Source organism: Chaetodon auriga, chromosome 20, assembly GCF_051107435.1.
Source record: "Chaetodon auriga isolate fChaAug3 chromosome 20, fChaAug3.hap1, whole genome shotgun sequence".
NCBI classification, from domain to species: domain Eukaryota; kingdom Metazoa; phylum Chordata; class Actinopteri; order Chaetodontiformes; family Chaetodontidae; genus Chaetodon; species Chaetodon auriga.
This window is the reverse complement of record NC_135093.1, coordinates 3,772,730-3,800,722: the sequence shown is the minus strand read 5'-3', so window position 1 is coordinate 3,800,722 and position 27,993 is coordinate 3,772,730. Positions and strand designations below refer to the sequence as shown.

Below are 27,993 nucleotides of genomic sequence, written 5' to 3'. Positions count from 1 at the left end.
GTAGTAGCTTGTTAGCTGTGTTACAGTATCAACTGCTAAGCTAAAAGAGGAATGGTTTGAAGACACTTATAAGACCTAGAAGTATGTATAAGGTGTGCTTGTATAAGTATAAGTATGTCTTTTGAATAAGCATGTGAACATATTGTTCTATTAGCAAAAAAGCTAACGAGCTTGCTAACGGACAGTCAGTAAGCTTGTTGGCTGTGAGAGCTTCCTTTCTCTGTTCTTCATTAACTCTTTATTTAATGAAATAGCAGAAATGGTATGAGAAAATTACAAAACTTGTCTTCTGAATAAGCCGTGTGAACATATTGTCTTGTTAGCAACAAGGCTAATGAGCTTGCTAACTGTCAGTTTGCAAGCTACAGCTTTTTTTCTAATCTTCAATAATGTTTTATTTGATGGAGATAACTTACAATCCTTGGAGAGAAAGAGAAAATACAGATACAGAGAAGCTTTGCTAGCCTATTTGATTGATTAGCATTAGCATGTTCCAGGCTGGACAGTTTGTAAGCAGTTAGCTTGCTAGCTACATTAGCAAATAACCCTGCAACCAAGCAAGCTTCTACAACCACATATCTATCGAAGATGTGTCGATGACTTTGGCTGTGCTACTCTCTGGTGTGACTGGGTCTTAAAACACAGATCAGCTGTTTGTAGATTTCACATGAAAATGGTAAATTGCTTTTCAGCACAACAGGAAATCGCTCAGTACAAAACAAGAAATTAGCCCTGCTCTTCTTTACCAAAAAAGAGAAGTACTCTTGTGGTCTTTTTTTTATTGCTGGCATGTGGTAGACATTCCCACCATGCTCTCCTTTATTTATGATAATTACAGTACACCAAGGTATCACAATTACTGTGACGGATACAGATACACTGAAGTTGAGGCGTGCTGAAGAGTCTTTTTCAAAGCTTCAAGAAACGCTGGTTCTTAATCATCATCCGATGATTAACAGGGTAGCAGGGTTACGCTGCAGGCAAATGAACTAATCTGTACCTGCAAAAGAAGCCAAATGAAAACTCATGACCTGAAAACCAACACAACCAACATCAATTCACAGAGAGTTGGGACTAAAATCTATTAAAATACTCTGTTGAAGCCTTTTTCTTTTTTTTTAAATTTATTCTCTTATTATCCAGACGACGTGAGATGCCAGTGAGGCCTTACAGTATCCTGACCTTGAATCGGCACACATACACATACACATTTTCCTCTCACCAGTGGGAGGTCATAGTTCACTTTCAGGGCTTGTTGGACTCGCACAAAAATATTGACACACTGCAGCCCTCTGAAGAGGGTGGGGGTTATTGAATATCTGTGGGGTGACACACATGGACACTGAGCCACAGGAAATTAGAAACATGTTCGATTGTGTGGCCTTGAGCGCTGGGTTAGATCAACACACACTGTTTGAGTGAGGTTGTGTGTGTGTGTGTGTGTGTGTGTGTGTGTGTGTGTGTGTGTGTGTGTGTGTGTGTGTGTGTGTCACCCCAACCTGAGAATTGGTTTAACCAATTGCTGATTCACTGCAGCAATGGGTTCAAATCACTGTAAGTTCAGTCAATTTAGCAAGTGAATTATCTACAAAATCACTGTCAGTGCGTTGAAAGGAGGCTATGTTATATGTTGTTTGTTGTATTCATCACTATTAAACTTTTGTATTGGTCACTTGAGGATTTTAACATTAATACTTTAGCCTTTTAAAAGCAAAATATGCAGACCCAATGGAGTTGTGACGTGGGAGGAGCTGCTTGGTAAAGAAGTAGCTTTTCCTGCTGTAAATAACACAGAAGTCTCCAAAGCATCAGCTTTGTGTAGTGGATGGCTCTAAAAACTACAATACCCATGAGCCACAGCTGCTTGTGCTATGGCAGAGAAGCCAATCAGAGGCATGAATCATTTCATGGTTGCTGGATTGAGTGTAATCTTCAGCTCAGCCTGATATTAGCAGTGTAAGTAATATCATTTTAAGAGGACTGGATGTTTCTTACCAACATGCTCCTTGGTAGTTGTTAATGGAGCATTTTAGCATCTTCTAGCTTATCGTTTTGGTTTTAAGGCCCGTAACTTTATTGTTTTGGTTCACTCTTGCAGCTTTCATCAAGTGAAGCTGCAACAGGCAGCTGTTTTCAGCCATAAAACCTCTGTACTCTACCTCAGCATCAAACGGCAGATAGACAAAGTTAGCAGTACAGTAGTGGATCATTTAGCAGCTAAAGAGTCAGATATTTTCCTGAGGAGCTGGTGGAGACCAAAACAGAGCTAAACATTGGATCAGGCAGTCAGAAACAAATGAATGCTAATGTTGCTCTTTTTCTGTTGTGGCCATGAAAATCAGTTAATGAATACAGAAGACAAAGGAGACTTTTACGTCAGGAAATGAAAATGACTCCTCCCTCCTCACACTTCTGTCATAAATCTTTGAAGCTGAGCTCATTGAGTGAACACACGGGGGGTAAACCTCTCTGATATTAGTCCAAAAATGAGTCGGCAGCATGTGGCATCATTTTACCAACCTGCATCTCTGCTCTGGCTTTTCTCCTCTTTGCATCTCTCTGTCCACTCCCCTGTTTGTTCATGATCTTTTATTCTCTCCTCATGTCCGTTCTTAATGTTAGTCCCAAAGTCAGGTAAGGCTAAAGGCATGAAGAGGCCTCCCTACACCTCCCCCACCCCACCCATTTCAGCCCTTTCCCTCCCCTGACACCCCCGGACTCCAGTCACTATCAATACCATGACTCTGTGGTCCAGTGTAATACATATTTACTCTGTGTGTTTGACAACTAACTTGATGATTTTGACCAGTTTTTTTTATGTTTTGTGTCCCGTGGTTGACTTGTGTGATCTTTATGTCCGATTCCTTACTTTCAGTTGAAAACTGTTCTGCTGTGTTCCTTGCTTGTAGAGCTGTGTTTGCTTTTGTGTTTGACTGTGGTTACTGTATCATTAATGCTTGGGTTTTTGTGGGTTAGCCACATAAAGGTGGGGCTTTGCATCATTTTGGTTTCTGTGTGGAGTGCTCCTTCATAGAGCTTCCAGGGACCTGAGCTGATGTATCTGCAGGCGGTAGTCACTGCCTTCATCAGTTTAGAGTCGTATAGTGACCATAAATAGTGGACAGTACCCACTGTATGTTGTTAAAAGAAACAAGAAGTTTCCTCATGTCGACCTGCAGAGCCGGAGAGCCCCCGCAGTTCCACACCTACCCTTCAAAACATATGCATGTGCCACCGTTTTTTTCCCCCTTTTGCAAACTTTATTCACAACAGTAATATTACGATTAGCACCTAACTTATTAGAATAATGATTATTGTTATTTCTGCTTCCTCGTTAAATGACATTTAATTGGCTGAATGTAGGCCAAAGACACACAGCACACATGACAAGCAAAATGTACCATTTTATGTATTAAAAATGTCAAAACATGCAATTTAAAAATTTGATTATACACTGACTTTATCAGCATTTGCTGAAAGAAAAGTTTTTCATCCAGACATAACAGGGAATGAATGAAATCTATATGAATTACTTTTGGCAAAATTCATGAACTCATGTTGAAGCTAACAAGCTAGCACAAGTTACAGCTGTTTCCCAGAGCGTTAAAAAGGACAGGCTGACATTATTCATTGAAGGTAGTCAGTAAACATTAACATTAAAACTCAGATTCGCTGAAGACTGTTGTTTAAACTTGTTAATGTAGGATGTCTCTCTAGAACTGCTCCACCAAAATACTTCAGGCTCGAAAGTACAGTTCCTCATCAGAACACCCACCAACTGTGAAGTCGATCCGATGAACCGTTGTAGACAAAATCGTGTCGTCCTCAAATGAGAGAGAATGACTTGATAAAATCATGCTGTGATCTCAAAGTAACAAGATTTCAGGATTATTATCTCATTATCCTCAAAACACAACCTTTTAATTTCTTGACATAATAACCCTGTTATCGCGATGAAATTCCAATATAGCAAAATACCTTTGCAATCATGAGAAAATGGGCTTAAAAATACATTCATACATATACATATTACAAACTCTCTGCTTCCATAGATTTGCCATTTCAGAATCAGAGTGGTGTTTTTGCCATTTTGTGCTGCAGAGCAGTTCCTCCGGGCGCACAGCTAATTGATTCACATCCCTTAGTGAACAGCAGTGTTGTAATTGTGGTTGAGATGTTGCAGGCAAACATTCATCATAAGTCACCGCTCAGGAATGCTCTTAATTTGCCTCATAAAAGTCTCTCAAAGCCCCATCACAAACAACATCACAGCACACAGTCGCTGACAAATGTACTGAGACAGAACCTTCGTCTCATGAACAACATGCAGTTTAATGTGTCGTCAAAGGAAGCTTGAGGCAGCAGCTAATTATCTGCAAGTGTTTCGTCATGATGGCCAGTTTCCTGTCTTAGTACCACGTCCATTGTCCACCATACAGTAATCTGCTTAACGTCCATAAGCTACTCCGCTTGCCTTTGTTGGGCTTTCCAATTGTGTGCCAGCATGATGGTGCGAGTAGCCCATTTGCTATAGACAGCCACAGGCAGTACAAAGAGGGTCGCACACATCTTTTTCACCCAACACGTTTTGTTTTTTGCTCTGAACATTCACCACCCAGGTGGTATTACTTGGAGGATTATTTTCAGACATCACTGACGACTGCGTTTGCATCTGGATTCCTACAGAGTTTAGTCTCTCAAGATGTTTTTGTGTTGCCTTTGTGCAACAGTCGTTTCTTTCCCGCTCTGGGTTTTGCCTCAGAAACACTTGTGTGTACTTTCTTGCCTTGTGGTTGTTGTTGGTAGCATACAGTCAGGTTCCTGGAAGCTGCATGCATTTAATGTGTTTTTGTTTGTTTTTTCTGTTCACTTTCAAACCTCCCCCCTTACACCCAACCCCCTCCCAACTCCTCCTCCTCCTCACCTCCCCTCTCCATCATTGTGACTGTTGTCTTGGTAATCCGTGACTTCTACGGCAACCACACCAAGCCTGCGTTCCTTCAGTTCTGATAGGTCCAACACGCTGAACCGGAGCTCGTTCACGCGGGACAGCATGATGATAGAGGAGATGCTGGCGCCCAGTAAGGAGATGGTACGTACGCAGGCCGGACGTATGGACGCCTAAAGGTGCACACGTTTAGTCTCTTTTTGCCTCTGTGTCTCCTGCTGGCTTCCATCACTCTTAGTCAGTAATCTGCAGGTCATGAACTTCACGAGAGACTCAGTTAAGTCTCGGAATGTGCCAAGCTGTCTTGGTGAGGTGCCAAAAGCCAGGCTATGCACCAATCCTCTTCCACCTGAGTCAGTGTTGACATAAAGACGGCCAATCCTGTTACATTTTACTGAAAGAGGAAATCAGATTAGTGGTCAGTGCTGCCATCTAAAAGGGATTACTGTGATGACCCCACCTACTTTAAGGAGGCCGTAAGGTGGCACTTAAGGTAAAGTGGGAGGTCAGGGGAAACTTTTATCTATCCCACAAGCCAAAAGAGATCAAGTAACCAAAGCAGAAATATGTCCAGCTTTGATGGCTATTGTTGGAACATGTACATTTTCCTGCTAATACATTTTTGCTCCCTTATTTTGTGGGAATGTAAACATGTTTTTCATGTAATAAAGCCAAACGTCTCCATGCATTAGCATTAAATGGGCACTCCAGCTTTTTAGCATTGCACTTCCATTCAGTCAGACAGCTTGTGATTAAAACCAATGGACCAAAGGCTGAACTATCCTCATTTGCAGCCCCTAAAACACTTCCCATAATGCAGCTCAATAGTGTCATTACACACTCCCTAACTGGTTGTGCAGCCCGGTTAAAACTTAAAGATTTTGAGTTTCCAAGCAAGCAAGAGTCTGGGCATGCTCTTCAATGCTGCTAGTTTTTGCCTGCTAATGAACAGTGCTGCTAAAGTACAGTAAGACACACAATGCAGTAGTTTGAAGAGTACTTCAGAGTAGCATGATTGTATTAACAGCTTGTCTCCTCTCACGCTGCTCCAGATGCTCTGTAAGGAAAGGTCTTTCATTGTAGAGCAGCACAATAAGGTAGACGTTCAGTGCATGTGACAATATGTCATTCAGGCTTTATTATTTGTCATGTGTACTTTCAATATTATTTTAAGGTTTGCCACCATCACAGCATGTATATATTTTATCATTTTTTTAATTCATCATTATAAAGTGACCTTAAAAATGTGTTGTGATAATGATACTGAGATGCTACAGTAACGCTGTCACCACATCAAAACGTCCTTATTATGTGTTGGATGAATTAAGAGCAAACTTTATTTTTAAGTATTTTACAATTTCAGTGTTTTTAAGATGATTCTTAATATCATACTGTGATTGCATCTATTCACTGTTCAGCACTGGCACATCTGACACTCGTTTCTGTCACCATCCTTAAAAACAGTGTTTTTAAATGCCGGTGTCCTTCTGAAATGTCCAATCTCCAGATTGACTTTCTCTCACTGGCAGCTGCCAAAGTCTCTCATGAGTAGAAATCACTTTACGTCTCAGCCATAAATCCTGAAAGTTGTATTAGTGGCAATGCCCTCCTTCCCCCAGAGGAGGTGCAACTTGAAATAAGGTGTCTTGTCTTTTTGTTATGTCTTAGCTCACTGCTGGATTTATGCGTCAGTGCTTGTGTGTCCTCATTTTGGATGTAAAAGAAACTTTTTATTGTGAGATTTTAGCTGGAAACACTTGACATTTCATCATTTTTTGCATGGCTTCATTATTATTATCATTCCTCTGCTTCCTTCTCTTGCACATAGAAGGTTTGTCTCTTGCATTGCTCTCACCTCGTTGTCTCCTCCACAGCATTTGGCGGTGGCGAAGGACGCTGACAACGACTCTCTGAGGAGGTACAGCTGGACTGCGGACGCACTGGATAATGTCAACCTCGTCTCCTCACCGATACACTCCGGGTAAGCATGTTTGAATAGATGAATGGATGAAAGCAGGAGGACGGGGAGGGAGGACGGATCGGGGATAATATCAGTCGTGGGATCTCATCTAATGGCAAGGATGAAGGGAAAAGCAGAAGATGGAGGGAGAAAACTTGCTAACGTGATCACAGTGTTTTCAGATTTTAGATGAAAAGAGGAATTAGAGTTGTGAGGCAAGTGCTCGTCTCTGTTTCCACCTGCCTGTCATGTATTCTCTGTCTGTCTTCTCTCTCATTTTCTGTCCACTCGAGGAAACGGCTCCTATCTGCAGCGGTTTCTCCTCATCCTCTCTGACTGTCTGTTCTGTGCAAATCTGAAAGCTAGTCTGTTAGCAGAAGTTACACGTTCTTCATTTCCGTAATTACTGTGCGACAGCAATCCAAATCTAGTCAAATCCAAATCCAGTAATCTGACCAGTGCTCACCTGGATTCACCTGAGATCAGGTAAATCTTTCCAGCAGCAGATTCAGCCACTAACTGCGGAAATGAAGGAGCTGTAGTTTAAAGCAGAAGTTTGACATTCTGGGAAATACGTTAATTTGCTTTCTGGAGGAAATATGATCGATGTCACTCTTGCGTCTGTCTGGTAAATAAAATGAAAATTAAACTACAGCAATCAGCCGTTAGCTTAGCTTAGCACAAACACTGAAAACAGGGGGAAACAGCTAGCCTCGCTCACCTGTTAAATCTGGACAAAAACTGAAGCGTAAAAGCAACAACTCCCGTCTTGCTGCTAAGCTAAGCTAACCCGCTGCTGGCTGTAGGCATGCATTTAACACACAAACGTGAGAGTGAATCCCCCTCATCCGACTCAAGAAAGCAAAAAAGCGAATTCCCCAAAATGTGGAACTATTCCTTTAAAGGACTCCTTGCTAATGGTCTTCTCAGTGGTATTTCTAATGACAAAGCTCTGTTGTTGACCTGTCACTCCTGCGTTGCTTTGTCGTCCATCCTGCAGTTTTTCCTCTCCGCTCCCGCAGTACGACAGCAGGTGATTGACTGTGATTGGTTGTCCTCTTTATCACCACCTCTACCTTCTTTGTGTTACTTCCTGTTTCCGGTGACGTCACGCACCCTCCCCTCTCTGCTCACTCATAACATCTGTGTTTGCTCTCCTCACACATGAGCCGTGTCGCGACACACTCGACATAAAGTGGTTTGTGTTGATCCCTTTTGTTTGGAGGAAATCTTTGCGAGTCTCTAACTGATCTGGAAGAGTTTGTGTTGACTTTGTAGAGACTGACATGGACCTGCACTTTAGTTCTAGCTGGATCTGAACGCTTTTACCTTTTTCCAATAAGCCAATTGACAGATCAGTTTCAGCAGATTCAGGCCTGTTCAAGATGAATACATTGCAACCACAGATAACATTTGTGTTAGTCAATCATACTTCTCAAATGGTTCATTTATGCAAAATTACATTTACATTCACACCATTTGATCAACGGCTACATTCAAACTAACATGACATGTCGTTCACCACGTTGCATGGTGTGGATCTGCGTGTGTGCGTGTGTGTGTGAGTTATGTGATTTCCTTCTTTAAGTCAGAATGAGCTCCACACAGAACTACACTTCCGTCTAATAAGGATAAAACAGGTTACACTGGAGGCTCCTGTGTTGGCATCTTGGCTGATTCCTTCAAAATGGCAGCAGTTAACGTCCTCTGAAGTATCAGAATTTACATTTAAGATCATGAATTTGCTGGAAATGGATGTTGCAGAATCTGTTTTCAAAGCGCAGCCGCCGCCAGCACAGAAAACTCTTCACATTTCTGTTCTCCCTTCTTTCTTAATCTGTTTTCTCTTTTGCTCACGCTTACTTTGTGTGTGTTTTGAAGATCACGGCATGAGAAGGGACCTCACCTCAACTAAAGCTCTTCTCTCTCCATCAGTATTGTTTTACACTGATGTATATTTTACTTCTTATTCCATTCCTTTTCTATATCCTCTCTTCTCCCTCTGGTTATCTTTTCCTCCCCACACGCTCCTCTTTCTTTCACTTTCTACTCTCCCGTCTTTGCGCTCTCTACTTTACTGTCTCTCTGTCTCCTATCACTCCTTGCCTCCTCCTCCTCCTTTTCTTCTTTCTCGCTCTCATCAGGTTCCTGGTCAGCTTCATGGTCGACGCCAGGGGCGGCTCCATGAGAGGGAGTCGTCACAACGGCATGCGCATCATCATCCCGCCCAGGAAGTGCACGGCGCCCACCAGGATCACCTGCCGACTGGTCAAGAGACACAAACTGGCGTCGCCTCCTCCGATGGTGGAAGGAGAAGGCCTGGCGAGCCGACTAGTTGAAGTCGGTCCAGCCGGAGCTCAGTTCCTCGGGTAAGATGCCTTTTTTTTTTAAACCCACCAATATTGTTGCTCAGTTGCTTATTTTTCTTCACTTTTGCTCAGTGACTTGACACCTCCTTCCTTCTGCTTCTTGCATCGCCATTTCCAACCGTCTGCGTTGATATTTCGGGGTGTGACTGTGTGTATTTGCATGTTGAGGTGTAATACCTGCTGTTTAATTTGCAGTTTAAGTGGAATTGTTGCAGTGTGCTCACCCTCAAGCCTCAAATCCAGCTGTGCTAGTTAGTTGAGTTCTATATACATCCCTATTGTGATGGAACTTACAGAAATGATAGATTTGGCTCAGCTGAATGGCGAGGCTTTGATGACTTCTTTCATTTGGATTGGAATTAAAATGCATTAAATAGGACACGTATGCCTGTTGGTAAGGATTACATGTTAAACTAGAGTTTATCCTGTTATTTATAATAGGGCTTAAAACTGCAATTTCTGATTTATTTCCATAATTTTGTTCATTGTTAAAATCTTGAATGCCAATTTTTTTTAACCGATGAATCAGTTGAAAACGTCCACCTTGATCAAACCCACTGAAACAATGACTAAAAAAAATGAAAATTCCAGGAAATGCTCTGTTGTGTGTCTAAAAATGTCTTGTTTTACTCCAAAACCCCAAATTATCCCTCGTAAAATCAGAGAAAGACAGAAAACAACAGTATGAGGTCACATTTGAGGAGCTGAAAGCTGCAGTTGTTTGGCATTTCTGCTCAGTAAATGATGTAAAGTTTAACTTAAAGCAGGCTGAAAAGCAGCGTTTTACTTCCCCCTCAGGTTAAAAGTTTAAAACCTGTTCATCACTGCAGCAAGTTGAATCCAGTGGAGGTCAGCAAAGACACAAGTTACTCTTTCAGTGATAGTAATATAATTTGCATTCCTGGATACTGTAGTACTCTACATTAAAGAAGGATTGATGGTGTGCAGGTGTGTTCTGTCTCTCTGGCAAACCACAGACATTCTTCAGTTAGCAACACAGTTCGTCAACATTAGCTCTAAACCAGCACCTCTGATACCGTGACATCACTGCAGAGCGCTGGAGGGACGAATCTTATGAACCAAAGCTAGAACTCAGTGGCTCAGTGTGCTTTTACTGACTTTCCAAGTGTGTGTTTTGTGTATGTATGTGGGTGCGTGTGTGTTTCATTGTTTTGCGGACACAGTAAACTACATCTTCCCAGAAAGCTGCCAGCCCTTAATGAAGGCGAGAGCCTGGTTAGTCCAGTGCTACAGCTGGGACCCAGAGGAACTAGATTTGTTGGGTAGGAACCAAATATAGCATCCCCTCCTCCCTGCTCCTCTCCCTTCTGTACCTCCCACCACTCCCAAGGAAACGACATGACCGGGGCTGATTCATGCTGATGGATTATTTTACCCATCTCTGTTGACTTTGATTTGTTAGGATACGGCATCACGATTACATGGCCACCATGTAGTTTTGGGAAGAAATCAATGACATAGTGATGATTCGCACAAGCTTTTGAAGGGAGGACGACGACTTACTGCTTATTTAGAGTCAGTTGGATGATGGGTCCACCACAGCAGAGTGGATTTATTTATTTATTTATTTATTTACATTTAGATTTTAAAATTCTTCCTAAAACTACACAATAATACTTTAAATCCATTACTGTTACTTTCCAGCCACTTTCATTTAGAGTCCATTGTATTTTTATTTCAGAGGCTTTCAGTGGGCTTCTGATGTCACTGAAAGTAAAGGTTTTGATTGGCTGTTTGGACTGGACTGCGCTTGTTGGGCATGAGCCTTTTCCTCCTCAAGCCGAGCATCATCCTGCTTCCCATGACTGCTGTTACTTTACTTCACCTTTGAGATCAGTTTTATGTCATCCCACAGTGTTTTTGTGTAATTAATTGCCAGAGCCATCAGTAGAACGAGTCTGGCTGAGCTGTACTGATCCATTTCAGGTGTTTATACAAAGAAACAAAGCACATTTCAGTGCTGTGGAACTTGAGGGCTGCAGGTCATCTCAGAAGGGTTCTTTCATTATGTTTATTGACAAGCAGTAAACACACTGTGCCTCAGACGGTGTGAGATTTATTGTTTATTAGGACTGTTTGTCTCTTCAGGCTTTTCTTTATAAAACTCTAAATCGTGAGACAGGTTTAACTGTTTAAATAAAGCTATCTAATTGAATAAGCAACAGTCAAAGGGCCCAAATGTCATCAGATTCTGATTCTTGATTGGTGCACGGAAACATGTGATGTCGCCTTTTTCTTATCCGGATGAAACTCATCCGCTTCAAACCAGTGAGACGAGCACAGATGAGAAAGCAAAAGCAAAAACCAGCCTAAAGATGTTGCTATAAATGTTGCTATAATGTCGTGCATATATTCTCGCAGCACCTAATTATTACCTAAAATATTTGTTTAAACATTGTTAACGATGGAAGATGGTGAGGTCTTAAAAAAACAATTGTCAGTCGTCTGTGTGTGTGTGTGTGTGTGTGTGTGTGTGTGTGTGTGTGTGTGTGTGTGTGCGCGCGCGTGCACATTAGCCTGTGCGTTAATATCAGTCTAGATAATGTCATACTGTATATTTGGATTGCAGTCGATCAGTCTTATCGATTCATTGCAGCTCCAGTCGGCTGTGTCTTGAATGACACCATGAAGGGTTCAGTTCGTAGAAGATTTGTTTTTTTAATGAAACAACGTTACACTAATATATCAGTTATTTCATGGTCAGCAGTCGCCCTCTCTGGCAGATGAAGGTATCTAAAGTGTCTCAAAGAACTTGTCTGAAATTGGTTATGACACAGAGTTTAAGAAAAAACAACATTAATTTACCGCTTCTGTCCGACCTTCAGTCTGCATGTGAAAATTCTGTGTGGAGTAACGTTAGCCTAAGTTAGCTAGCTTAACGTTAGCTTAAGTTAGCTAGCATAACTTTAACCCAGGTGAAATTACTTGCTAGTTTAATGTTTTTGTTTGTGTGTGTGTTTGTTTGTTTGTTTGTTTTTTGCATTATGATCTGAAGAACTTAACAATTTAATAAAGGAATAATCAGTTAGTAGTAGATAGTAAATTTGGGATTTTGGCCAGAAAACGTTAGTTAGCAAAGTATGTTAGTATGTTATGTAATCAGTCCATTGTTGGCAAAATGCCCAGAATGCGACCAAAAGTAATAAAGTAAAATGGAGCAGAGGCTTGTGACTATTTTTTACAAAGATGAAGTTTATTGTTGGAGCTTTTCAGAAAAATTATAATTTTTTAGAGGATTTTTTCAAGGGGATGATCAATGAATATAGTTCCTCTCTTACCCCCACAGTGGTTATTTTTGTCTGTTTCTGAAAAACATGCTCCTCAGGCTCGAGCACGTTCATCCCTCTCTTGTGTTGCTATCATGCCTTGTTTGAGTAAGGGCTGTGCAGCTTTCTCCTCCCGCTCCTCACTCCATTTCATGTGTCCCGTCAGGTCATGCTAAGCTATGACATGCGCTGTGAATGTCCCATCGACCTGCAGCACGGCCACAGCTGTCATTATGAACAACACTCTCCATCTGCAGAGTTCATTCACTCCCGTGCAGTGTGCTTTTGAGACCAGTGTCCTTCAATGTTCCTTATTCATATTTCAGCTCTATCAACATTTTGGTTTAATTGCTGTTTGTCATTTAAATGAATAAAGTGTGATTAATTAAACCATACTTCCACGACGTGTACCTCAATAGGCCTGTGATAGTGGAGATCCCTCATTTTGGCTCGATGCGGGGCCAAGAGAGAGAGCTGATACTCCTGCGCAGCGAGAACGGAGAATCCTGGAAGGAGCATCTGTACGACTGCAAGACCGACGACCTCAATCAGCTCCTCGGTGGGATGGATGAAGGTAAAGCACTTTAATTATTTAGCCAAAACTTTGTTGAATCATCCTGGTATTTCAAGTGACACACACCTGTAAGTGTTTTTAAAGCCCCTATGTGTAGAATTATATATGTTCACAATTTAGTATGACACCTGCACTGGTATCATACTAGATTCTGAGCTGAGCCGCTCCTGTAGGTTCATGTGTTCTCCTTCCCTGTAGAACTGGACAGTCCTGAGGAGCTGGAGAGGAAGAGAATCTGCCGCATCGTCACCAAGGACTTCCCACAGTACTTTGCTGTCGTGTCTCGAATCAGGCAGGAGACCAATCATATGGGACCAGAGGGCGGGACTCTGTGCAGTCGCAGCGTCCCATTGGTTCAAGCTTCCTTCCCTGAGGGAGCATTAACAAAGAAGATCAAAGTTGGACTGCAGGTGAGACGTTTGATTCATCTGTCCCACTCATGGGATGCTGCAAACAATATACACAAAAGTACATGGAAATACACAGTGTACACAAGTGTACACACACACATCACTGACTCATCTTTGCCACTCCTCTCACAGGCCCAGCCGGTCCCTGACGAGACCGTGAAGAAAATCCTTGGTAACCGAGCAACCTTCAGCCCTATCGTTACCGTGGAGCCCAGAAGAAGGAAGTTCCACAAGCCCATCACCATGACAATCCCAGTCCCGCCCCTCTCAGGGGAGGGGCTTACCAACGGCTACAAAGGAGACTGTACTCCATGTCTCCGCCTCCTCTGCAGCATCACAGGTGTGTGTGTGTGTTGTTTAAGGGTTAGAGGGGACCAGTGATGCTCATTTCCAGCACTCGAGTCGCTTTTCATGATTCATGGTAAAAAAAAAATAAATCCTTAGTTATCTAAAACTGGCCCTTAATGCAGCCCCTCAGTTCAGCCTTTGTCTGAAACGAGCCGTTTTAGCTCCTGTCTGGGGTTTGACATGTATTTATGATGGTTATGGTTACGGGCTGGAGAATACATGAGAACATTGTTTACAGACTATTTTCTAAATGATTTGTTAGACTTTACGTCAGCTCTATTTTCAAAGTGACATGAGACGCTTTGAGGTTCACACATTTCTTATTTTAACTGTCGTCTGTTGTCAGTACAGTCAGCAATGCGTCATTTGAGGGAATAGATGTCATTTGGATCAGTTTTAACTCTTTTGTGAGAATAAAAAACACAATACTGATTATTTAAAGCATCGTATTTCTATAAAACATGTCAAAAATCCAAAATAACATTGAACATTGAACTAATCTTAATCTATCTTGTTACTGTATGTGTCAGGAAACAGCAAATCTTACCTTATTCAACGTATAACTAGAATAGCGTGTCCAAAGGAAATATGATGACTTCTGTTTAAAATGTCCCTCCATGACATTGAAAATAAACTTCAGGGTGTTTGATGTTTCTTATGTGACTGTCCACCAGGCGGCACGTCCCCGGCACAGTGGGAAGACATCACCGGCACAACTCCTCTGACCTTCGTCAATGACTGCGTCTCCTTCACCACCAATGTTTCCGCCAGGTGAGACCCTCTACACACACTAGATTCTTTAGAGAAGCGACTGTTTGCGACTGTCGATCATTTCATATGTCGCCTGTGCAGGTTCTGGTTAGCAGACTGTCACCAGATCCCAGAGACGGTGGGCTTGGCCACGCAGCTGTACAGGGAGCTGATCTGTGTGCCCTACATGGCCAAGTTTGTGGTGTTTGCCAAGATGAACGACCCGGTGGAGTCCAGACTGAGGTGCTTCTGCATGACGGACGACAAGGTGGATAAGACCCTGGAGCAGCAGGAGAACTTCGAGGAGGTGGCCAGGAGCAAAGACATAGAGGTACGTGGATATTATCTATTATAATCTGATCGAAAGGTGAGCTTTAGGCATTTTGAAGCAGTATCCAAAATTACTTCATAACCAGGTCCCTTCTTGGGATATTAATAGGTTATTGCAACAGACCTTTAGTTTTTGAGATGAAAATGTTTTAAAATTATACGCAACTTTTTATTATTATTATTTGTATGTGATATTGAGCAAACTAACTCCAATTTCATATTATATTAAATGTGTAACAAAACCAGTACAGATAAACTGTACAATTAACCCAAAGAGTAAACACAATATCTGCAGGAAGTTAGTGTAAAACAAGTTTATTTCCTGTGAGTATTCCATCAGAGATGAGTTTTGCTGATATTTTTTGGAACAAAGGAAGTTTTTATCACACCCCTTAAAGTCAGTAAGGCCTCACGGTCCACTGTGAAGCTTTGGGACCCCCAGGTTGGGAGCCAGTGATATCAGAAAAAGTGCTAAGAATAGAAAGGGGAAACTGAAATATTCGTACTTGCTTGTGCTCCTGTTAGTTTATTACAAAAGGGTTTAAACTGTAAGTTGTATCCGTATTCCAGACATTAGCATGAATATGTTTGTAAAATGGTGCTTCTGTAACAGCGAGTGATGCATTTCATTCTTGCATGTGACTGTTCTCACCTCTGTGACGTGCTCTCAGGTCCTGGAGGGCAGGCCCATCTATGTGGATTGCTATGGAAACTTGGCCCCTCTGACTAAAGCTGGTCAGCAGTTAGTTCTCAACTTCTACGCCTTCAAGGAAAACCGTTTGCCCTTCTGTGTAAAGGTACTACACACACTCTGTCATCCACACTGCCTACAACACCTCCATGTCAGTCTGGAGTGAACAGTTGGAAGATCTATAAACAAACATGGCAAAAAAAAACTTGAAAGTTACTAAAACTACAGCGAGGTTGTCAAACTGTAAGTGAGAACAAAAAGGGTACCTGACACAGTGCTGGAGAACAGCAGCAGCTCGTACACCTCCGTTGCTGTTAAAATACTGTGCTAAGTCATGATTGTTTGAGCTCTACTCCCCTTTACTGCCCTACTTCTCACACTGGCATCCAATACAATGAGTCCACAGGGGATAACCTGGTTCCCTTTGCCACTGCTAAATAACCTCACAGCATTGATCGACCCATTAACGTCACGTTGTCTATGATCAATCGTCTTGTGTCATTTGGTGCTCTCTTATTATAAAAACTATCCTTGCTGCGTGTGAACTAGATCAGCGGCCAATTTATCAGAACACAGCTAACACACTACATGCTATTTTCAGTTGAGTAAATGTCAAAAGGGATCAAAATCACATTCAGTTTCATATGTCCAAACTGTATGGAATCCGGGTTGTACACATTTTCACATAGTAGTATTCAAGTGTACAGTGTTGACATACATGTTCGCATCGCAGTACATCACTACTGACTACTACCTTCTAACAGAACAAGGTACATAAAGAAGCAATGTTGTCTCTCTAGGTGAGAGATCCCAGCCAGGAGCCCTGCGGTCGTCTTACGTTCCTTAAAGAGTGTAAGACCGCAAAAGGCCTCCCACAAACCGCTGTGTGCAACCTGAACATCACCCTCCCCGCAGTGAAAAAGGTAAGGTAGTGTGAAGTCACCATTCTCTGTTGTCACCTCCATAACCATACTCATGGTTAGGGTACTTTCGGCACCAATAACACTGATAGATGAAAGACAGAGAAAGACTTTGGCCAAACTGCCGCCACTGTGTCTTTTATCTGTTTAAAGCTTCTCTTTTACATATATCGGTTATCTTTGCAGTGGATTCTCGCCATTGGCTGTTTCATTCTGTTCCTACCTACCTTTTGATTTGGATGACATGCTTTTGGCTGAGGGCTTTTGCGCAACAGGCTCTTTTTTTTTTTGATTATCAGGCTGGCTTTCCGTGGTTCATTTGCTGTTTTTGCTACTGAGTGTTGGCGCTTTATCCTTTTTTTTGTGTTTGCTTAGTCTGTTTTTTCATTTGCTTAAGTGGCCTCTCTTCTAAGTTTGAGCTTCTGTCAATCACTCCTTTTTCACACCCTGATGTTTCTTTTCCCCCTGCTTTCCATTATGTTACTACCCCTGTTTCTGCAATGCATCTTGGGAACCAGGAAATGGAGTCAGATGCCGAGGATGAGGTAAACCACACCCTCCCCACCATGTGCTGTCCTCTGCGCTAGATCTATAGCGGCCCTGCTTAGCGGCCCCGCTCTCTTCATCATAGCCTTATTCTTTCCGCTTCAACAAGGGCAGTACGAGCTTTCCTTGTTCAGAGCAACCTTCAGCTGCAGTTTTGCATGATATATTGTAGATATGAAAAACTCTTTGTTTTTTGTCCAATCCTTATCCCTTCCGCTCTACAGTATGTGATACAGGTGGCTTTGGAGTTTAGATGTGCCGACTTTGTCCTTAAGTTAAGATTTAACCTTAAATCTGATTATTTGTACTTTTAAGTAATTTAGAGATTGTAGCCTTATCAGGACTAAGTTAAGATAACGTTACTAGCTTCACATGATTGTAAGTAGTACTCTCAGTACTTACAAAAGTAGATGATTGAAGTGCAGTGAATACTCTTAAAGGAGAATTTGCTGCTGTGTTGTGCAACTGTTAAATATGGGCTTTGTTTTTATGTTAATAACAACTAATGCAGACTATTGGGTTTGCTTTAATTTGACAGTCTAACTTCCAAATGTTGCTCATTTGGCAGCACTATACAATGTAGGGTGATCTAGAACTGATGTGTTGTTTGCTATTGTTGCAGACTGAAAAGCCAGAGCGACGTCATACCTTTGCATCCCTAGCCTTACGTAAGCGCTACAGCTATCTGGCCGAGCCTGCACTGAGTGAGTTTGACATTTTCACTAACAAACCCTTTGATGAATATAATTATGCCAATTTTCGTGGATAATTTAGTTTATTAACAATTTTAATTAGCCTGTAAAATGCGTGATCAGTTTATCGATAGATGTGACTTAATGTAATAAATGCATATTTCTCATCCTACATAACATGCACATGCTTGTTTACAACATGGTACATATTTCTGCATGGTTCAGTGAGTGGTTTTTTAAGTTTTTGTGCTGTGCTTGCCCACAATGTGAGTTGTACTTCTTCTGGGTTTGTTTGGTTGATTTCCACGGCTGAGTTTTAGAAGTCCAAATGCATCAAAATTTTTCTTTGGCTTACCAACACAATGTTCTAGGCATTTGGTGAGGTCAAAGTAAAATTTTATTTATTTTTGTTTGTCCCCTCTGAGTTTAAAGCTCTTTTTGGCTTTGTGATGGTGTAGCAGCTTTTTGTGGGACAAAAATGCATGTTAGGAGATCTTGGTTTGTCATTTCTTTCAGGCGTTTCTTTTCAGTTTGTCACATTCACTGCTTGTAACCAGTTCTTATGGATCTTGCATGACAAAATGGGCCAAAACATAAGTCTTGGAAAACACATTTTGTCATATTTTGTTTGTTAGGTAAGAAAAGGAAAATGGAAACTTCTGCAGCCCTTGGCTCTATTGTACCATTATGTCTAAATTGTGTTTTGGGGAATCTGTCATTGCATAATTTTTGGACCAAACAGATAAAAGGCACTTTAAAAAGCGGATTGAAATCAGAACCAGAATCCATATGTGATTTTAGAGCATCTGAAGTCCAAAGAGAGAAGTTGTTTTTGTGTTAATCCTGGTGCATTTGTCTTGCCATTTTTCTGTTGTCAGTCGTTAGTCTACGCCATTGTCTTTGGAATTTTACTTTGCTGCTCTATGTGCTTTGTTCAGTTTATTCATTATGTTGTTATTGCTGTTGTTGCTGTTTGGGTCATCTCCCAATCCTGAATCACAGTGGATCACAAGTGTTTCTTTTCACAACTCCATCTTCAATCAGTACTCAAGTATCTTATCTCGGCACTTCATAAAACTGCTGTTTTTCCCTTTTTGATACCAGGACTGCGTCACTGACCAACTCTTCCTCCTCTGATCTCTTCTTTCACATTTTTTCTTCCTTTTCTTTCCCCTACATACTTTTCTTTTACCCTTAATATTCCTCATTCTTTTGATTATTTTTTCCATTCATTCTTTATCATTATTTCTACAAATTCATCTGAAGAAACAGCAGTTGAGCGAAGCACAACAGCAAGAACACTGCCTACTGGTTACCCTCACAAACCTGTCTTTCCAACCAGACCTTACCCACCATGGTCGGCTGCTCCTATTACCGTCCCTGGCCAAACAAGGCCCATCGGAGTGGGGTGTTCCCTCACCTCTACCGATTCACCGGCAGGCTCACCAGCTGCTTCTCCATTGAAAACTACCTGGCCCCTTTCCTCCCCATCACCTGCATGCCCTGCAACTATCAAAACCACCCTGGGAACTCCACCACCAGCACCTACTCCGTCATCCCCTGTTAAATTAATTAGCGACACAGCGTCCACATCCCCCATCAGGTCTTACAGGACTATGCCTTCACCCATCAAAACTGTCGTCCAGCTGGGTCAGTACCCTGTCCAGGGTTCTGCCAGCCTTATGTCCTCTGGAAGCCCAAGTAAACCTGCCACAGATGCAGCATCTATCAAAAGCCTAGCTTCAGTATACACATCAAGGACTTCCCCACTTCACTCGATACCCAATGGTTCTGTACCAGAGAGGTCCTCAGCTCATATTACTGCTCCAGCATCACCAAAGACACCTTACAGCATGTACAATTCTAACCTGCCTTTTAAAACCGCCCTTGGGTCCACAATTGCGACAGATACACCTAATGTCTCTTCTGTTAAAAGCATCTCCAGCCTGTCCTCTCTGAAAACCTCTGTAGATTCAACACTCTCATCCAGAGGAGGGAGGACATCCCTCTCGTCTCTCTCCTCAACTGGGCAGACAACCATTCCTTCCTCAGAACTGTCCATGATGAACGGATCAGTCTCGCCTGTAAAATATCCATCCGCCTCCTCCACGCCATCCTCCCCTTCTTCTCGCCATCTCTCAGAGAGAAGTAGCAGCCTTCAGGAGAGGATCCAGGCCACCACCCAGGCAGCAACCTCGGGTGTCAGTGCAGCCATAAATGAAGCTATAGACTCACATTCTGTGTCTGGCTATGGCACTCTTAGATCACTGTCCTCGTCGCGTAGGTCTGCAACAGCAAGCTCTGCTTATGGTTCTCTGAGATCTGTAGCTGCCTCCTCCAACTTGCCAGTCTCATCTAATACGGTGACTGTACCTGTGTATTCCTTAGTCAACGTCATTCCAGAGACTCCTGTCAAACCAGGGCCAGGGTCTCTCAAAATGGCACTGCCTGATTCTCCTCGTGCCTCATCTTCCTCTTCGTCTTTGTCTTCCTGTGTTACGACATCAAAAATAAATTCCCAACTGAAATCCCCTCCATTTATCACACCGCCCATCATCCACCCTACTGCAACTTCCAACCAGGAGATTCTAAAAGATGTAGCAGACATGAAAGAGGATCTGATCAGAATGACCGCTATCCTACAGACAGACACACAGACGGCAGCTAAGACTGTCCAAACATCACATACTGGCACTCCTAAAGAGACCAAGTTAGAGGACGAGGAGCCATTTACACTAGTGGAGAAAGTGAAAGAAGATTTAGTGAAAGTCAGTGAGATATTACAGAAAGATATCATGAGTGAAGGTAAGGCCATTGCAGGTAAAGAGAAAGCCTCAGAGGACGAATGGGAGGAATTTTCGAAAGATGAGATTGAGGAGGCACAAAGAAGCGCCCTCCCAGACTTGTACCCTCCTTTTGATGAAAACACACTCCTGCTCAAGCAGCAGTCCATGTCAAGCAAAGACTTGGAGTTGGCTAAAGTAGTAGATTTTTTAACAAATGACATTGGTGCTAGCTCTCTCTCGAAAATGGCAGAATTAAAATGTAGGTACGAGGAGGAGGAGGCAAAAAGAGATGGGGAAGAGAAACAGAAACGTGTTCTTAAACCATCTATGTCGATACAAGAGCACAAACTCAAAATGCCTCCACCAGTCTCTGGCATGCTCAGGTCTCCCTCAGAGAAAGACCTAAGCAAACTTGCTGAATCCTATCAGGGGACAGACACTATTTTGGAATCACCTGAGGACCTGTCTCATGAGCAGGATAAGAGTCCTCTGTCAGACAGCGGGTTTGAGACCAGGAGCGAAAAGACACCTTCTGCTCCTCAGAGTGCAGAAAGTACAGGACCAAAGCCATTATTCACAGATTCCCCCATCCCGCCCTGTGTAACTGAGACCAGGACTGAAGTGGTCCATATTAGGAGCTATGAGCAGCCTGATGATCTTTGTGAGCCTCTACTCATGGAGGAGGCTGCATCTCCTATACCTTCTATAGAGCCAGATACAGCTTCAGCGAGCTCCATCAAAGCTTTACAGATGAAAATGCCAGATGAGGATCTTATGAATAAAAGTGTGTGTCTCAAAGAGGAAACTCATATTACTACTACTACTAGAATGGTTTATCACAAGCCCCAACTGACCGATGGCACAGAGATGATAGAGGAGGGTATGTCAGTTAGAGATATCATGAAAGCTTTCCAGTCAGGTAGGGACCCATCTAAAGAACTGGCAGGCCTCTTTGAACACAAAGCTAGTCAGGATTCTGTTAAAGGTGATGAACTGACTCCTAGATTTCTTGACAGAGATGTTAAATCCAAACCCAAAGTCGAAAGGATTATCGAGGTTCATATTGAAAAGGGCCACAGCACAGCAGAGCCAACTGAGGTTATTATCAGGGAAACCAAGAAACACCCTGAGCTTTACGTCTACAAAGGGGACCACGGAATTAAGGAACTTACTGATTACGATGAGGCCCAACAGGAAGAAGAGGAGCTTACTGCCGAAGAATCCCTGCCCTCCTTCCTAGAAACATCTCGCGTTAATACCCCAGTATCACAGGAGGAGGACAGTCGCCCAAGTTCTGCCCAGCTAATAGCAGATGATTCATATAAAGCCCTGAAACTACTGAGCCAGCACTCCATAGAGTACTGTGATGATGAGCTATCAGATATCAGAGGCGAGTCATACAGGTTTGCTGAGAAAATGCTCCTCTCAGAGAAACTTGACGTGTCTTCATCTCACTCAGACACAGAGGACTCAGCAGTGGTGACTGACAAATACCGCCACCTAGTTTCTGAGGAGAGTGGTAGCCGTGGTACAGAGAGCATGAGTCAGCAGCATGGAAGCCCCAAAAGAGAGTTTGCTTCTAAGTCATCAAAAGAGGGCTCACCTAAATCTGGTAAATTCTTGCACAGGGATGACCCATCTCAGTTTGATAAAGTGACAGTGCTTCATTACTCCACAGAACAGGGCAGTCCCAAACATGCTGTTTGGATGCGATTTACAGAAGATAAACATGACAGGAGCAGGGATAAGCTCCTTTATGAGGATAGGGTGGACCAAACTGTAAAGGAAGCTGAAGAAAAACTCAGTGAGGTATCACAGTTCTTCCGTGACAAAACAGAGAAACTCAATGATGAACTGCAGTCTCCTGAGAAAAAGCCTGTGAGACGAGAGCCAAAGGAACCCAGGTCCTGGCCTAGCTCAGCCTGCAGTAGCCCTGAAAAAACACAGCAGAAATCTAAAGCAGGAGAAGAGGGCTTCGGTAAAAGCAAACTCAGGGAGCCTTCTGTTGGTAAAATATTTGGCAGTACTACCACAACTGAAAAGAAAAGCTCTAGCTTACCAAGCAGTCCCCAGAAAAGCATGCTCTCTCATATCAATGAGGATAAAATTAAACAACAAACTAAAACCAGTGAGTCAGCACCCTCTTCTCCCGCTCACGTAAAATCAACATCCAAAGTCAGTGCTGTGAGGATGAAGTTTGAATCTGAGGCTCAGAAACAAAGTCAGTCCAGTCCAACCAAAATTCCTCCTCCAGTGCAGCCAAAACCTTCAATAAAGAAATTACAGGAGAGCAAACTTCCTGTTTATCAGTTTTTTGCAGGAGGAAAAGCATCAAAATTATCTGAAACATCGGAGGAAAAAAGTCCGCGAAAGGATGTTGACAAGGACATATGTGCTGTCACAGACAGCAGTAAACCGTCTCAAATATCAGCAGCATCTAAAGTCCCAAAACATACAGGAGAAAAGTTGCCAAACAAAAATATCCCAGAGGCCTCATTGCAAAATGAAATTAGTGAAACTGAGACTCACAAAGCAACTACTGTAGGGAAAGATATCAATTCCAGTGTTACTCAGGAAATTAAAGAAAACAATAAAGGTCAGAAAGTTCAGACACCTGTTGTTCATGATACTACTGGACTACTAGAGAAAGACAGTGTTGCGAAAAAATACCAAGAACTCGCAAAAAGTGAGTCTGCTTTCAAAGAAGTAATAGCTGAGGTGTCAAGAAAGGGCACAGAAGAACCACTAAACAAAAACCTTAGAAAAAAGACAGAATCACAAATTCCTGTAAGGTCATCTTCTACTTTGGATAATGACCTCACGAAGAAACAGACAATAACTAAACCCTCGCAGATACCTACATTATCTAAGAGCAAAATACTGACAAGTCTTGAGACAACCCCAGCAAAAACAGATGAAAATCTGACATTTGAAATTCTAGATAATGCACCCAAGGATTCCAACTCCAATAACCTTCCCAGCCCTAGAGAAACACTGGAGAAAGTTATAACCCCTCCAGCTACTATAACAACCAAAGAGAATTTCAAGGGCATCAAAACATTACCTGTTTATGTCAGTGTCCAGGTAGGAAGGCAGGCAGAGAGGGAAGCCAAAGGGACGTTGTACACAGTCAAACAAAAATCAAACTCAGCACTCAGCCCCATAAGCCCTGATGATGACACACTGGAACAGGTCTCTTTCATAGATAGCTCAGGGAAAAGCCCCATTACACCAGAGACCCCCAGCTCTGAGGAGGTCAGCTATGATCTCACATCAAGGACCCCTGATTGTTTTATGGGATTCATGCCAGGGAAACCCAGCCCCATCATGGAGGTGTCTGAAGAATCAGAGGAAGATGGCCAAGGCAAAGTTGTTTTCTCTTTTAAAGAGGCCTTGCCAGAAGGCAAAACTAGTGTTCATGCCATTCAAGCAGACCTTGCTAACGCTAATAAGGAAGAAACAAAGCTGAATGATAACCAGCAGGAATTAAGTAATAATTTCAACCAGCAAGAAACGACAGCCAATGGCAGACATGATGAAATGACAGGCCAGGAGCAGCAAGAAGTCTCAAAGGACAAAGGTATCGCATATATTGAGTTCCCTCCCCCTCCTCCTCTGGACTCTTCAGAAATTTCAGATCCAGAAAGGAAAGGTTCCTGTGCTTCTTCAGAGACTGAAACAGAAATGATGGAGGTGAACTTACAGGAAGAACATGACAGGCATCTGCTAACTGAACCAATTATACGTATCCAACCCCCTACCCCAGTGCTTCCTGGGGTAGATGACAGTCAATCAAACGATGATGAGGCAGAAGAGGATGATGAGTCAATCTTCCAGCCAATTCCTTGTAAGAAATTCACGTTCAAAGTTCCTGAGGAGGAGGAGAAGAAGAAGGAGAAGGAAAAGGCATCTAAATCCAAAAAACATGACAAAAATGGAAACAGCAAAGAACCTAATGGTGGGACCAATGGCTCCAACGGTTCCAATGGTTCTAAAGGTTCTAATGGCAAAGGAGAGGACTATGAATATGAACAAAATGGAAATGACCAGTCAATAACAGACTGTTCAATAGCCACAACGGCTGAATTTTCCCATGACACGGATGCAACAGAGATAGACTCACTAGATGGATATGAACTTCAGGATGAGGATGATGGCCTGTGTGAGCAGGCAGATTTGCGGCTGTTTGGTCTTCCAGACAGTCGGAGAGATGTGTGGGCAACAGACACATTTAGGTCCACTGACCGCTCTTTTCCCCCAACCAAACTGGAAGTTATTGAAGAGGAGAAAACTCCAGAGGAGTGTCCAAAGGACACTTTCAAAAAAGATACCCCATCAAATGATGAAAAACCTAATGGTGTCAGTAAGGATGGGGTTAAAAGTCAGGAACAAAAACACTCAGATAAAGAAGGATTTTCAGACACTTACTTTAGCTATAAGTTAGAAGAGGAGTTTAACTCTCCTTTTAAGACTGTTGCCACCAAAGGGCTGGACTTTGACCCTTGGCCCAGTAAAGGTGGAGAAGAAGAGGTCGTTGACATGGGAGGGACACGGGAAAGCAATGGTGAGCCTAAACCTTTTGGACTGGCAGTGGACGACCAGTCTCAGGCTACAACACCAGACACTACCCCAGCCCGAACACCAACGGATGATAGCACGCCAACGAGCGAGCCAAATCCATTCCCCTTCCATGAAGGGAAGATGTTTGAGATGACACGCAGTGGTGCGATTGACATGAGCAAGAGGGACATGGTGGAGGAGAGACTCCAGTTTTTTCAGATTGGTGAGCATTACTACTCGGCGGGCAGGTACAGGGTCAGGGACCCGGAGGTAGATGCCTCCTCACAACACAGGGATCAGTTTGATACTCAGGATACCTTAACAGTCCCTCAAGTCCCCATTCAAACTACTACTGTCCAGTTAGAAATATCAAATGCGAGTGGAAGTTACACCACATGCAGAGACTCAACTTCCAACACTGAGCCTAAATTCTCCACTTTTAGAACAGGATTCAAGTTTGCATGTGATAAAACCTCAAATACTTCAAATAGTAGTTCTGAATGTAGAATACCAGGCATCTTTGATGGTTGTAATGATATAACCTCAGGAACAACTGTAGATAGCACTTATTCTCTAACCTCAAAATGTACAGAATTTTCTAGTTTTAATACATCAGGCGTGACACATAACTATCTGAGTGATAGACCATCTGGCCTCACAGATAATGATTCAATTCACAGAACTCCATCATGTCCATCCAAACAGAGGGACCATTTGGACTGGACCTCAGAAAATCAGAGCACTTATTACCAAAGCACAAATTCTTCTTCTGCACCTTCACAACAGATAAGCAATTCTCAAACATGGAGCAGCAATACCAGTAGCAACGTTCCTGACTCCCATTATGCCCATTCAAACGTCATTCAGGCTAACAGTATTGTGTTCAACTTATTGTCCTCTTCAGGACCTACTCTGCAGGAGGTCAGCAGGATAGAAGCATCCTTCAGCAAACTAGAGGACAACAGCAGGGAAAGCAGGGCTTTTACTAATGTAGCAATAGCAAACACAGGAGCCAAAGAGGTCAAAGGCAACATATGCAAGTCCAGGTTACCACTGAAGGTGCCCAGTCGCAAACTATGCAGCCGAAGTCAACCAATAGTGAAAGACAAGGAACAAGCAAATGTTGATATATCCCTCGGCAGGAAACATGCCGTACACAGTGTCAGGGAAAGATTAGACCCTTTTGAGAATTTATTTCCTAAATCTAGAATCCCAGTAATGAAAGCCATGAAATTCTCTTCTTGTTCCCAGGATCAGAAGCAGGTTAGAACCAAATCTGTGGTCAGTAATAGAAGCATTAAAACTGCTAGGGAAAATAAACAACTAACAAAAAGCAGATCCAATACTGGACACAGTTACAGTTTAGTGAAAACCCCCGGGAGAAGTAGCACAAACGAGACAGGGAGAAAATACGGTGAAGTGGTCTCGAAAAAATTTAAAACAAGGTCTGTTGTTAGCCAGGCAGCAAATCATCTGGACCAAACCATTCTCAAAAAGGCTGAAACAAAGTTAGAGGAGAAAACAATGCCCACTGAGGACGAAGAGAGCTGCAGCCTCAGCACTACCAGGAACACTTCCTTGTCAGAACCATCTAGAGCTTCTAGAAGTTCCTGCACTTCACGCACCTCTACCTCCACCTCCACCAGCACCACCACATCAACACCATCTGCTAGAGATGCGAGAGCTGAGGTTGAGCAGGCCAGCAGTGAGAGGATGAGGAGGAGCAGAAGGAAGAGTAGGCGGACACTTGGAGGGAAGGAGCAAAAGGAGAAGGAGGAAGGGAGTCAGGTTGATCAACCAATCACGGCTCCTGTCACGGAGAACGAGACTAGTTTGTAAACTCTTTCTAAACGTTGTTATACTTTATCTTTCTCTATGAGATGCATGTAGCTGTTGTGGGTGCTTTGTGATGTGACGTTGTAAGTGTAGCTGTCACTTCTTCTTCTTCCTGTCATTCTTGTTATCTGTCCTGTGCCGTCTGATTTAGACAAAGAGCTAAACGCAAAGAAGAAAACTGTTCCTGGAGTAAATGTTTTGTGACAGTTGATTAATTACCTCATTGCTAGTTCTACAACAGACTATAGTGGTGCACAGAAAAAATAGGTACAGAAGCTACAATTTCAATATCAGCAAATACTTTTTAGCTGTCAGTGCTGGTTTGCATTAAGCACATTTGAGGGTCCAAGTTAAGAGTGAGTATGCACATTTCTGTGGGGTCCTCCAGGCTACCACACACACACATTTACACTTTCATTTCGCACTACAGATTAAGTTAGCCTTGCACCCCACCACATGACACCACACCACTCACTTCCTCCCTCGACATGGTCAAGACTTAGATGTAGAAGAGCGTTTTGGGGAAATATGAGGTTGTGTTTGTTTTGGTCTGCTTGCCTGGTTTGTAGATATCATTTGATGGTTATTTCTCTCTGAAAACACTGCGAAAACAATTCATCGGCTGAACTTGACAATCATATGAACGTCAGCTGTGTGTGTTAGTGTAGTCAGTCATTTGCAACTTGGTGGAAAACTAGTACAGCTGGATTACTTCTGATTTCAAGTTGAAGCCATGAATTGCTTTTATGAGTGGGAGGGAATGTTGCCTGGTGGTAGATGGTTTGCTGTTAGTGATGTGATACAAAACTCTAACTCTTTGAATACTTATTATTAACACTAATTCTACTGAACATCATTTTAGCGTGAAAATGTGACTTTTGTTTTTCCTTTTCTGGCCTCACAGATCCTCATGCGTTTGATTTTATTTCGTATTATCAGTTGTCTCTGACGTCCTTTAATAGTACTCGCCCGAAAGTAATCTAATT

General features: G+C 42.6%; 1 protein-coding gene across 47 annotated transcripts in view; it reads left to right on the top strand.

Annotated features, from left to right (window-relative positions):
- Window positions 1–27,993, top strand: part of LOC143339237 (ankyrin-3-like) — a 130,182-nt gene that overhangs the window by 88,011 nt on the left and 14,178 nt on the right. For 12 of the 47 annotated variants that reach the window (XM_076760363.1, XM_076760361.1, XM_076760359.1 and 9 more), the window contains 16 exons: window positions 4,990–5,092; window positions 6,001–6,045; window positions 6,823–6,929; window positions 7,909–7,941; window positions 9,053–9,277; window positions 10,462–10,560; window positions 12,984–13,138; window positions 13,337–13,548; window positions 13,681–13,888; window positions 14,571–14,667; window positions 14,749–14,977; window positions 15,648–15,773; window positions 16,468–16,590; window positions 17,106–17,132; window positions 17,756–17,837; window positions 19,092–27,002. In XM_076760363.1, coding sequence (XP_076616478.1) covers window positions 4,990–5,092; window positions 6,001–6,045; window positions 6,823–6,929; window positions 7,909–7,941; window positions 9,053–9,277; window positions 10,462–10,560; window positions 12,984–13,138; window positions 13,337–13,548; window positions 13,681–13,888; window positions 14,571–14,667; window positions 14,749–14,977; window positions 15,648–15,773; window positions 16,468–16,590; window positions 17,106–17,132; window positions 17,756–17,837; window positions 19,092–27,002 — 9,782 coding nt within the window. The remainder of the gene's footprint in view (window positions 1–4,989; window positions 5,093–6,000; window positions 6,046–6,822; window positions 6,930–7,908; window positions 7,942–9,052; window positions 9,278–10,461; window positions 10,561–12,983; window positions 13,139–13,336; window positions 13,549–13,680; window positions 13,889–14,570; window positions 14,668–14,748; window positions 14,978–15,647; window positions 15,774–16,467; window positions 16,591–17,105; window positions 17,133–17,755; window positions 17,838–19,091; window positions 27,003–27,993) is intronic. The other 35 variants (XM_076760385.1, XM_076760384.1, XM_076760383.1 and 32 more) reach the window with 18 other exon arrangements.